Source organism: Idiotropiscis lumnitzeri, chromosome 15 (assembly GCF_059441095.1).
Source record: "Idiotropiscis lumnitzeri isolate Australia: NSW breed Sydney's pygmy pipehorse chromosome 15, RoL_Ilum_1.0, whole genome shotgun sequence".
Classification (NCBI taxonomy): Eukaryota; Metazoa; Chordata; class Actinopteri; order Syngnathiformes; family Syngnathidae; genus Idiotropiscis; species Idiotropiscis lumnitzeri.
This window is the reverse complement of record NC_142405.1, coordinates 12238168-12251644: the sequence shown is the minus strand read 5'-3', so window position 1 is coordinate 12251644 and position 13477 is coordinate 12238168. Positions and strand designations below refer to the sequence as shown.

The window sequence follows — 13477 nt, the reverse complement described above, 5'->3', positions numbered from 1 at the left end:
GCTGCTAGTGGTACTCCCCCAGAAAAATCACAACCTGGATAGCTACAGTTCAGTTCTATTTAACCTTCAGTTAGATAAAACTTTTTTGTAATTAACTTTTTTGAACATATTGGCATTGATATTAAATAATAGTTTTTTTTACAATTACATTTATTTAGATACATTATGTATGTAACTTTTAAGTGCAATAATTTTAATTGAATCATTAAGTAATTATGTTATGACAGTGTTAATGTTTTAAAATGTGCATGATGTTACAATGTCCTATGGTATTAAATATACTTTTCAGGAATAATATGATATCTTGTTTTTGATGAACATTTAAGTCTACTACGGCACTATTTTAATATTGGTCATGATGGTTAAACTTGACTAAGTGCAGTTATTTTAGGTGGGGTGGGACTCACTGTAAAATGCTTGAGAACCTTTGGTTTAGAGTTTGGGGAACATTGTTTTGTACTTTTTTAATGCACGGGAAAATTTCAGAAAAGATAAATGATTACCTTCTTGCCTTTCATCTCCATTTAATCCGTCAAGGGTGCAACAGCACACATTTGTTAAGAGTTCCACAAAACCAGATACAAGTGTAAAATAAAACCTAGTCTACCAAACGGCTGAGCTGGCATCTGTGGTCTTCAAGATTATTTTTTTAATCTGTGAATGTGCTTGATATTGATGAATTAATTGATTGATCCGGGTAGTTATTTTTGCGTGGTTTTAGCGCTTTTTTTCAGAGTATCAATTAATATGCATTTCGGCATTTTACGTCACTCCAGATAACATCTGAACTTTTTTTTTTAAATTCTAACCGTTGACACGTAAATATAAGTAAACACACAATACTCACGCAAAATCGATTGATATTCTGCGAAGCGGTGGACGTACATGCACACATACACATACTTATTTGTCAGCTTCAAAAGGTCAAGCGACAAACGTCCGAGCATGTCATCACGTTAGCTTGTGCTCATCTTTGTCGGCTTTGGCGAACACCACCACGAGAAATGTGTATTGATAATAACCCTTTATGTCTGTGATGTGACTAGCATGCGTGGTCCATGTTTTCAGATGTTACTAATACGAGAACATTGTTGAATATTCACAAAATGGCCACCTGTCAGTTTGAGAGGAAATGATACGAAGGTAGTGAGGAAAATGCGCATTTTAAAATCTACGTTCGTATCGACACGAAAACTATCATTGGAATATTTATCACCCAAATTTGGAAATGTCAAATAAGTCAATCTTGTTAAAAAAATACTCGGGGGACCGACACATACTACAAAAACGACTAATAATCAGATTAATTTGAGCTGCTATCCCCACACATAGCTGTTGATTCATGTTTCTATTAATAGACCCAAAGGAACATGTTATTAAGCAATAAACTAACATTAGAATTGACATCGGGATATAGAAAGCTTGTTGTAATCTAAAATCTGAAGCATCCTTGCTAACTTCATGTATGATGAGAAAAACATATACCGCTTATTCTTTTCAGCGTATCCCAGCTGACTTTGGGCGAAAAGTGGTGTTCATCCTACACTTAAGATACATTAACACCCTAAAATGGGTTGAGGGGAAAAAAGCATACCCTTCGTGCCATCGTTCTTGCCGGGCCATGCCATCTTCGTGAAGCAGATCTTGTTTGTTTTGAACTTGTCAAGGAGGGCAACTCTTAAACCCAACGTATGCTGTACCTGAGTGTGACGTCATGCTCGTATTACCCCATCCGCCTCGTTGTGCTGTGTATTGCTCAGGAAATCACTCGTTTTTTTCTGTTTCATGCGTATAAACAGACATCAATGGTTTATTAAAACGTAGTTTTCACAAATACATACACTACGCATTAAAAGCAAGAAAACAGAGTTTCACAGTTTTTACAATTTCTGTTGGATAGGGTTTATATTTTCACGTTTTTTTGTACGTTCACACATTTATTGTGCAGAATAAAAAACAATGAATAAAGATACTGCTTTTAAATTGCATTTTCAGCGCGAGACAACTCCGGTAAAAGTAAATAATAGCGGTTAATGTTATCAAACAAAGTGGATTGTTCATTGAATATTCAAGAAAACACAAGGAAAGGTTCCAAAATACGTATATTTAGAAACATTATCAATTCATTTGTAACAGTATTTACGTATGGCATTGTAGTTTGAAGAAGCTTGCGCTCTCTTGCAAGCTTTCGAAATGGGGAAATTTCACGGAGGTTCTTTTGTGGCAACAGAGTGAAGGGCAAGTCGGAAACGCAATGGACTTGTGACTCTGAAGATAAAGCCCGCCTCTTATCTTTCCTTTAGCCAATCACCGTCAGGTTTACGACCTCGGGGGCGGGACTAAGCGAACAACAAGGTAGCTTACGATTGTATATATCCCTGACGTCGGCAACTCAGAAAATAGTTGGCTAAGCATAGCTTCGGATATGGTCGTGGCACCGTAGAGCACAATCGAGTGCGAAGTAGTCAATTCGCTATATTCTCCTCAAATATTCTTACCCAGTTCGATATATCAGCCACACGCCAACCTTAAACTCTTACAATTAAGGTTTCTGCAAGTTCTTTCGTGTATTCATGGAGGAGAAGAAGGAAGACGGAGACTCTGAAATCCAGGAGCACGGACCCGAGCACTGGTTCTCAAAATGGGAGCGGCAGTGTTTGGCTGAGGCGGAGCAGAGGGAGCCGAGCGAGGAGGAGGCCGACAACGACCAGGATAAACTATGGCATCTTTTTCAGAACTCTGCCACCGCCGTGGCACAGTTATACAAAGGTTGAAGCCGTCGCTTTCTTGTGTGCCTGCTTGTTAGCATGATGACAGTGTGGCTACACCGTCAGTCGACCCTTTAGCTTGTTGATTAGCAACTTAGCTCAGCCTTACTGACATTTGGACACATTGATCGGACTCTAATGGACTCGGCTAGTGTACAGAGGAACTTGCACAACTGACTGAGCTGTGCAGAATTTATGTTAACTTGTGTCAGACGTTTAGGTGAACTATGAACTTGATTGATGGCCATAAGTTGGGAGACTGTGAAAGAGCCTCGTGTAGCTTCTTAGAGAAATGTAATAATGTCCGTTTGAAAAACAACAACAAAAATTAAAATAAGCAAATGGTGTAGTGTGTCAATAAACTAGTTTGCTGACTCGATGTTGGAGCATTTTGCTAACCCGTCATTAGCCAAGCTAGTTACAAAATGGCGATGGTAACAACAATCGTATCTACGCGACATTACCAGCTGACAGTTTGTGGAACTGTCAATGTTACCATCTGTTTTCCTCACCGTTACATTCCACGTCTCGATTAATGGCGACGAAAGTTAATCGGCACAGCACACATGCTCGCATTTAGACACCCGGTCAGCTGCTGAGTGGACACTTATCGAGGCAACGTGTAGCTTAGCCAGCGTTCCAATCACAAAATGGCGTGAATATTATTAGTTGCCTGTATGAAATTTGGTTTGTCTTGGGCCAGCCACGACTGTCTGGTCCTGGTGACGGTTGATATCATTATTTTTAGAGCGTGTTGTGTCCACCGACATATGTTTGACATTGCCTTGCAACTTTACTGCTGAAAGGACACTTCAGCTGGTGTGCGTCTCCTTTCTTCGCTGCCAAACTCGCCTGCTGATTATTTTGGTGCCAGTGACTTTGTACACCCAGGATAAAATGGCCTCATCGAGACCTGCTGTGCTTCTTGGATGTTTAGCTGCTGTTTGGCCTTATGTTGTCATATCTGGATCCCCCAAATGACCCCCCATTCATCGTCTTGTATCTCTCCCACAGATCGAGTATGTCATCAGCAGGGCCTGTCACTTTGGGTGCCATTTCAGAACGCTGCTACAGCAGTCACCAACCTGTACAAAGGTACCAGTAGCACTCCCATTCTAACAGTTTTGCTGAAGACCTTAAAGGCATAACATAAAAACAATACAATGCAGCGTGAGTAGCATTCACATACAGCTAGTCTACATTCATCCACACTTAAATTTCTTATAGCAAGTTTTCTCATTAAGTTGAGCAAGAACTGATTTCAGGTGGCTTTAAATATGAGATCTGGATTGCTATTAGCAGGGTACATATACATAAATAATGTAAACTCGCATTATACACACCTTTAGACAATTTTGAGTCTTCATTTTACCTACTATGGATGTTTTGGGAATGTGGGAATAAGTGGCGGTTACCTGGAGAAAACTGCGCGGGGAGAACATATAAAGTCCACACAGACCTGAGCTTCTATGAGGTGGAGGTGCTAACCACCAGTGTAAATTCCATTTACGCACGACCCTGTATTCGATTCTGACGGTACAATTAGAGCTATCACTCTCGAATGTTTTTAGAATTAATTACTCTATCAAGTTTGATTTAGCATCAAAGTGTATTAGAAAACATTTTTTCACCGATTGTTTAGCTGCCAATAATAGTTGTTTATTTAGATTTCTTTACTGCTCAAAAAACAGCTAAATAACAATTAAGCAATATCACGTGTGAGGGATGGATGTGCTTACCAATGTTTTTGCTTTATTTTCCTGTAATTAAACACAGAAACAACTTTCAAGAAGGAGTACAGATATCAGAGAATTTGGACAATATTAAGTCGAGCAATTACTCTTCTTAAATTTGTTGATGATGTCATTGTCTTGTTTTAATTTTTCATAAGTCCCATCACTGGTGAGCTATTTTCGGAACAGACTCATGGGCTACTCATGTTGTCCATAGGGCTAACTAGTACGCGGTGGCATCAATTTTTGGGGTAAAATGCACATTAATTGAAGCAAATGGGCGTCTTTTTTGGACGCACACCACCTACATGGCACTTATTTGAGGCAAGTACTACATAGTCAGTGACACAATCCAAAACACTTGTGGAGTCAATCTTGTCGCCGCTCACTGAATTGAATGAATTCCAAATTGTCAGATTGGCAAACTGTTCGACATGGGAGGTTCTGTTTGATCTATTTCAAACAACCATGTCTAATAATTTTATGGCCCAAAATGGATCTTAATGTACTATCCCAAACCAAGTCCTGACAGACTTGACTGTATTCGCCCCCTAAAAGGAAGGACACCACTTGTGGGCCGGATGACCTTCAGTATGTTGGTGAATGGCATGTTCTTTCTATTGATGGCTAATAACAATGCTACAGTCTTATACTCTTTGTTACAATGTTTGGAATTCACCAGCTTCAGCTACACAAATGCTGTGACGCACTAAGAATGACATTGCACTGGACTCTTTGTTCTGTATAGTCTGTGTATGGAGATCTCAACATATTGTCTTGTAGTACTTTCATAAAAGCATCTAGAAGCATGTTTTTAATTTGATTTTCTTTTAATTAGATTGTTAATGATGTGACTGTTATCTTATCATTTTTATGTTTTTGTTTTAATCGTCATAGAGAGCGTTGAGGCCCATCAGCGAAGCTTCGACAGGGGCATCCAGATAGGACACCAGCGGCGTAATAAGGTTGGCCATGTGTTAGCGTTATGTTAAGATGAAATTCTCGTAGCTTGATGGATTTTAAGAAAACATGAATGGCTGAATAAAGCCGCTGATTAGCATGCTTGTGCTCCACATTGTAGGACATGTTGGCCTGGGTAAAAAAGCGCCGGAGAACCATCCGCAGGGAGGATCTTATCAGCTTCCTGTGTGGCAAAGCGCCTCCTCACCGGAGTAGCAGGGCCAACACAAGGCTGGCCATGGTGGCCCCCAGCCGGGCTAACTCGCCGGTTGAGACCGGCTCGTCTGTCGAAGCCGACCTCCAGCCCTTCAGGGAGGCCATCGCGCTGCACGGTAAGCAACATCATCCTCATCAGTGGCATTTTGATTTCAAATGAGTCTGAAAGGCTCACTCCTCTGGTGGTTGAAATATCAAAATGCCCCTTATTGATATTCAGGCTGTCACCAAAGATGAAGCTGTCTTAAATTAGACCAATTAGGTTCGCAGTCTGATGCAACATGTTTAAACGGTGGCCTCGTATACACGCAAGTGTGTACTTGTGAGAGAAAAGGTCTCTCCACATGTGGTTCAGAGATAAGGTGAGTTCACTGTGGCCCAGTAGGGACGGGGGATGGCCCTCCTCCTGGGCTGTGAGCAAGAATATCTCTATATATCGTCCTAAATTGGCTGCCAGGATGGCCGAGTGGTCTAAGGCGCCGCGTTCAGGACCCAGTCTCCCCAGGAGGCCTGGGTTCGAATCTCGAATTTCCCCATTGTGGGACTAATAAAGGCAATATTATTATATATTATTATAAATTATGCTTTTAGAGGGTGGAACTGCTGTTGTTGATTTGGTGTTTCTAAGCGAATGTAAGCACAGATAACAAAAACAGAATCGACTGTGCTGTGGAAGTGATGACGCCTGCTGGACTGGGGTGCAGGTTTGAGCTGTCGATGCCTTTGATACCACTACCATTGATTCTCAAACAAATGTAATGATACTTCAGTTATTGGAAGCACTGTATCACAAAGGAAAGCAATTCTGATATTATCGGACACACTCAAGAACCACATCAGCTGCAGATGGACTTCCGGTGCCGCAATGAAAGTTTGCACGGCTATTACATACAGACAGGTAGCACCAAGATATTTTAGCAGCGGCCAAAATTTAAATTGTGGTGGCCCATCACAGGTAAATGTATATGTGGGGAAACACTGCAGCTGTAATGTAACATTTTGCGGGGCCGATCAATGATGTCGATGATCTATTGGCGAATTAAAAACATTCAGCTGATCACAAAATGTACATAGAATGCTCAGCCGTTCTGTGTTTAAGTCTAATAAGAAGTCATTTGAATCGAAATGAACAGTGCCAGGATAAACAAAATGATTTGCATTACAGCTGTACCTCACCTCTTCATTGTCACACAAATGTCAAAATAAAGGAAACTACAAAACTGACCACAAACTACTTTGATAGCGCGTGAGGAAATGCATGGTCACGCTTACTTCATTGTTCTCGTTTCCAACCCACACAAAGGCCACGTGGCGTAAGAATGGGTTGTCATGCGACGCAATGTGGTGTGTTTCATGCAAATATTTATTGTAATTTTGACCTCACTAGCCGTTTTTTTCTTTTCTGATATGCAAGTGCAGTGTTAATGTTAAAAATGTGCATAATGTTACGGTGGCGAAAATAATACAATATTAATTACGATAATAATAATAATTATAATTATTATTATTTATTATTAGTGATACTTTTTAGTGATAAAACATCCACCTTGTTTGGGACGGAAATGTTACATGACTGTATTTGAATGTTATTAATTGTGGTGGTACTTCCTGCTAACCTGTGTTGTTTGGTGTCCAGGTCTGAGCGGCGCCATGGCGAGCATAAGTGTGCGCTCGGGCCCCCCGGGGTCTCCCACGCACGTAAGCGGGAGTAGCAGCAATGGAGGCGGGACCGGCGGAGGGGCTTCTTCAGGCTCGGGGGCGCTGTGCCGCGGCCGACGCAACGGCGTCCTGGACGTGGACCTGAACACTTTCATCTCTGAGGAGATGGCGCTGCACCTGGACTCTTCCGGCTCGGCGTCGGCCGGGGGGGGCGGCGCGGCCAGGAAACGAAACTCCACCCAATGCAGTGACGTCATCACAGACTCGCCCACTCACAAACGCAACCGGATGATTTGAACTGCCCCGAAGACGCCACGAAGCTTTCCATTAAGAAGGCGGATCTCGTGGTCTCCCTTCCTCTTATCAAATCAGCGCGCACGCGTGTGTGCATGCGTGCGCGCGCTTGCACCCGCTCCACCATGTTGGAGGGATCCAGGCAGTTGTCCCGTCGTTGATGACGCACTGTGCTAAAGCCACTTGATTCTTGACACATTTGTGCCCTTATTACCCCCAGCCCCAGCCCCACCCACCACCTTAATAGGAAGTGCGGTGTCACAGAGGACGTCAAACACTTCTTTCTGTTACTCGCTGCATACTTAACAGTCCCCACTTGAATTTCGCCCTGTTCTTCCGATGCTTCAACCACTTGCTCTTCTTTTACCATCAGTGTTAACCATTATTTTCACTGTTTTCAACAGTGATAGCCAAATGAAAGTTTCACGCCTTTTTTTTTTTGTTATTCTAGTATTTGTTGAGGATTTTCAAGATGCATCCTCTCGCCAACCCCGTTTTCGCAGTCGTATTCTAAAAAGCAGCTGCTCTTCCATGTGATTGTGCGACTTTTCCGATGAGTTGCAATAAGGCTTTTTGCACTTAAGGTTCCATGCAAACAAAATCGGCTCTTCCATTGCATTGCAGTTGTTGCCTCTGCCTGTTCGAACGCGGACGCCGGCGAGCGCTCTGCCAATCATACGCGGCTGAACACTCGCTTCTAGTTATCTCGTCCTCGTCTTTTGTTTCCACAAAAAGTTTAACTTCATGTGAGAAAACCGGTGCTGTAAGAATAAAAGGATATGTCACTAATGAGTCACAAAAGTTTCTCCTCAGACTTGAGACGTGCTCACAAGACATCCAATAATTTGCGCTCTCACAGGCTATATTTTGATCTTATTAGCATATGACATGCAAGACGATGGCTTTCAGAGGCTCTAATGTCACATTGGCTCAAGTTTGGTGTTGTTTTTTTAAATAATTTCTAAAATTAGTCACATTTTGAAAAGAAACCCCTAAGATATTTAATCACGCATTCATTTCCAGTCAGGCTCTACTGTGTTGGAGTCACTTGAAGTGAGCCACGTGACATCTTGACAACATGGAAGCTGGCAAACTGCAGGCCAGATTTGTTGAAACTTCAAACGTGATTTACTTTGGCTCTCATATTGCTGCATGATTGCTGGCTTGTTTTATAATTGACTGTCTCTCATTTTTGTTGCAAAAACAATGAAAAGTAGGATTTCATTTGACTACAGAGCGTCTGACCACATGTGAAGGGTTGTTTTGGGCTGTTTGATAATGTACATGTTTTTGGGAAAGAGTACCGTAATTTTAATTTATCATAGGAAGGATTATTATTATTATTATGAAATATAGGACCTTTCCCTCAAAGTAAAACAATCATTGGAAGTTTTGGTCTCAATCACAGGTGGGGAGCCTTTTAGTCAGTCCTCAAAGGGTCTTGTTAAATTTGTGAGAGAAAAAAAACTAAAATGTTTTTTTATATTGTGAGCATTTGTTGGTTAAATGTTTTCTGGATTTTATAGCAGTCCCTCCGAGGCTTAATTTGTTTTAAAATTGCATGGCGGGCTAGATCCAACTCTCTTGAGGCCCGTAGGTTACTCACCCCCTGCTTGAAAGTGACACACTATGGTGAAAGGAGATTTTTTTTTGTCAGCTTGTTTCTATTGTTTAAAAAAAAAAATCATGCATTTTCGGATGAATTGCATAGCTTTCATTTTCCACACTTTTAACTCTCCTCTGTGGTTTAACACTCACTCGCATCTGCAGCACTTTTGACTGAAAGGCATCGTGGTAGTGGTTGCACGTCACAGCTGTTTCAGGGAACATTGCGTGACGTGCATGTGAGGAGAAGAGCTACAATTTAAAACAGAAGCATTTGGAATTGAATCCCAACTCTGTTTTTTTTGTCATTTTCTATACAGGCAGACGAGCCACGTCTTTGAAGCCAACATTATTATCAGCTCTTTCTTCATACATAATTGTCAAAAAAAAAAGCTAATAAATGGCGAATCTATATACTTAACATTTAATTGTTGGTATGATATATGTGGTTCACATTGTAAAGCTGAAATAAAACAATTGAGTTGCAAATAGGCTGGAATGAGTCATTGAAGCAAGTATATTGTTTTGAGAATTTGGAAAGTGGGCCTGACTTTCGAAACTATTAAATGTCAGTAGTTATAGCCCAAGATAAAAACCTAATCATGACTCTTGAGTCGATGATGCATTGACAAGTTCTGGGTACCAGTGAAATTCAATTGTTCGCAGTTCTACATCTGACCACTAGATGGGGCCAGAGTAAAACTTGTGCATTTCCTCCCAGTTGACTATATATTTGTAATATATATATTTGTAATCAAACAATCATTTTATAATGCAACAACAATCAACCCTCCAATGTATGTCCACATAACCACCGGGAGACCATGGCAACTCCACACGGGAAGGCCCAAGCTGATTTGAACCCTGCACCTCACAATTGGTAGACAGATGTGAGAGGAATACATAAGTGCACAAATTCCTTCAATATAATTTAATCTAGCAAGAGCATACCAGGCATTTCTAGGAGTGGATAAGATGCTGTCTCTTGCTCAAGACAATGACAGCACCAAAATGCACTGCAATGATGCATCCTAGACAAAAAATTAACAATGTGTATCTTCCAAGACAGTTTTGGTCCAAGTTAGTATTGTCTGACTTCCTCACTGATAGGCTGCACGTGACAAGTTCCTTAAAAAGATGCCTTTTCCTCCCCCTCTCTCTGCGACATAAAATTACTTTATGATACATAATCAAGGGTAAAGAAATCTTTCATATGTATTCTTAAACTGTGTCTTAACAGTTTTTTTTCCCCATCAGCACAGAAGCTCTGCTGGTCGCTGCAGACAGCAAACTGGACCTTATACAAAAGAAAAGAAGGATGAAATGGAAAAGGCGTTGGTAGCAGACGGGTCTTATATCTGGCTGAGGGGAAGAAACTTCTGGTAGTAGCTCTTAGTGACATCGATCATTAGGTCCTGTGTGCACTCTGGAAGCTCCCCCGAAAACAAACCTGAAAGGAATACACATTTAAATAAATAAATAATAAATACATAAATAAAACAAACACATATATACATATATTCATGAAGGTAAGCGTGTGCTCATGAGACCTGGGCATCCTGAAAAGACCGTAAAAGGTGGCACCACTGTCTCCGGAGGAAGAGCAGTGTTGTCTAAGATTCTGCAGCAGTCTTTCAGCACACAGCGACGACCCTGACATCGACATGACAAACTCTTTATTATTTTGTTTTTTGTGCTCTTTCAGTTATACCCACACAATGACTCTGTAAGCATCTAATTATTGGTGTCAAGGAAGTATTGCTCAAGTGATGCATCTCGACTGCGAGACTAAAATCTCTGTATGACGGGGAGGCGCTAAGATGAGCGTGGGTGGTTCGTGGATGTTAAGTGGAGAATTAACTGCTTGTGCATGTGCAGTTTTTTCAAAATCAAATCATCTGTAAGCTATTTATCAGTTGCACGAATGTGGACATACTCTTATAACCGGCGGATGAAGCTGCGTGCAGATATGTTCAATAGGAGTCAGCACGTACCTGAAAGCAGTTTAAGTGCCTCGGATCAACCCCAAATAAAAGTTTTAGTTTTTATCGGGATTTTCTAAGCACTGCTGAGTGATTTGACAACATTTAACAGCTTGTTTTCACTTTTTTTTGTCATACACAACCATGACTGTATTCAAATTATATCTTGACTGAGTATCGTGTAGTGATTCTACAACTAAAAATAAAGTGTAACTTCTGGTCTCATCATGACTTGCATGTGACCGACTAGAGCGGGTGAGCCTCTGTTATGACTCTGCGTGCAAACTCACAATGATGCAGTTCTTGCCAATGTGGACGTAGGATCCGATCTGGGCTGCATTCACCACGCAATCCTCTTCGATGAACACGTGGTCGCCGATGTGCAGGGGGAAGAACGCCACTCTGTGAGCGAGGTATAGAAAATAAAACATTGCATTTTGCTATTTTTGCCGAGTCACAAGCTACTTTTATAGAACAACAAAGAACATGTGTTTTTCAAAAATAGCCTTTGAAAAATGTCAATCCGTTTTTTTAAAGACTACTACACACGCTTACATGACAAGGTTCAAGAAGCAATTGGTCGTGTTGTTCCCAAGTCATTCGCCACAACTTAAAGTACAAGTAGAAAAACAAATGTCACCATGCTTATTTTCACAGGTCGGTCTTGAAACTATGCTGCATAATAAAAATTAATAAACATGGAACATGCTTAAGACAGCGCTTAGCGCTTCTGCCCCACAGTTCAGAGGTTCAGTGCTCAAATCTCACACAGCCTTCCTGTGCTGTTTTTTGTTCTCCCCATGCTAGCGTGGGTTTTCTTGTTCTCTGATTTATCCTCACATTGCAAAAAACATGAATGTTAGCTTCACAGAAGACTCTAAAATGGTCATTAGGAATGGATTTGAGTGTCAAGGTTTTATTTATTTATATTTATATATACATATATATATATATATATATATATATATATATATATATATATATATATATATATATATATATATATATATATATATATATATATATATATATATATATATATATATATATGTACTTTTTTGTGCTGCCAGGTGATTATTTTTTTAAACTAATTAATCACAAAAAATCCATGATTAATTGTGATTAATTACATTTTTCAACTACTATTTTTTGCAAAGCTTATAACAGATATTTACTTGAATAATATCTTGGACCAAAATCACCAAATATGAAGTATATTTAATTAAAAGACTGTTCTAATAGCTTTCTTGGATTCTTGAATACTAATATATATATATATATATATATATATATATATATATATATATATATATATATATATATATATATATATATATATATATATATATATATATATATATATATATATATATATGTAAAATTATTATTTTTTATTATTATCATTATTGTTGTTGTTATTATGGGCCTTGCAATCTGCTGGCGACCAGGATGTACCCCACCTGACATGTCGACACCATATACACACCTGCAACTGTTCAGGAAGTATCTAAGCGCATTAAGTATCATACGAATAAAAATACAAATACCCTTTGCTGAACTTCTTGAAAGGTGGACGAATGACACTCCTGCTTTTGATCACACAATGTCTGCCCACCCGGACATTCGCCAGGTCTCCCCTGATGATGCAGTCATTCATGACGATGGTCTGGAGGAGAGATAACACATAAAAAAAGACATTTAAAATAATAAATTCAGACATGAAAATAAAGCACAAATCTTCCCTTCGTATACTTGAACTTACTTTGCCATTAAGTACGATGTTTTGACTTCCGCAGAGTACCGATTGTCTGCTAACCTTGTTGCCAGACGCCTGAAATTAAGAATAAGTATAACATTAATATCGATAGATGCGTGATTCTCGCTCAAGTTAACGTAACCATAGTGGTCCAACGCCCTGTCCGACTCGTTAGCCACATAGCATACTAGCTAACAGCGTCTAAAAAGAATACATTACCGTTTCAATATACTCCGCTTTGTTGTAGAATATTTCAGGCAACTCCATGGCTGAGAAACCGACGAGCTATTTAATGGACAATAAACAAAAGGCAAATGTGAAGCATTTGTTGTATTCTTTTAATATGCTCGATTGGATCTGATTGGATACATGACCAGACTGTACGAGTAAAATAAAGTATTATCGATTGATTTCACCACACGAATGGAATATTCTTGTTATCATGTTGTCAATGCTTTATTTTTTTACGAAATATTTTTACTTACATTGATTTGTGATTCTCAA

The 13477-nt window shown here is 39.8% G+C and overlaps 2 protein-coding genes across 2 annotated transcripts; one reads left to right on the top strand and one right to left on the bottom strand.

Annotated features, from left to right (window-relative positions):
• Positions 1-2373: 2373 nt before the first annotated feature.
• hapstr1a (HUWE1 associated protein modifying stress responses a) lies at positions 2374-9724 on the top strand. The gene is made up of 5 exons (XM_088316959.1): positions 2374-2769; positions 3783-3863; positions 5399-5466; positions 5583-5793; positions 7314-9724. Exons 1-5 carry the CDS (start codon positions 2574-2576, stop codon positions 7631-7633), a joined length of 876 nt encoding a protein of 291 aa, XP_088173085.1. The 5' UTR covers positions 2374-2573; the 3' UTR covers positions 7634-9724.
• Positions 9725-10151: 427 nt separating this feature from the next.
• dctn5 (dynactin 5) lies at positions 10152-13359 on the bottom strand. The gene is made up of 6 exons (XM_088316960.1): positions 13193-13359; positions 12980-13048; positions 12765-12883; positions 11508-11619; positions 10786-10888; positions 10152-10685 (listed from the first exon to the last, which is right to left on the bottom strand). The coding sequence occupies exons 1-6, from the start codon at positions 13238-13240 to the stop codon at positions 10588-10590; spliced, it is 549 nt and encodes a 182-aa protein (XP_088173086.1). The 5' UTR covers positions 13241-13359; the 3' UTR covers positions 10152-10587.
• Between the last annotated feature and the right edge of the window lie 118 nt (positions 13360-13477).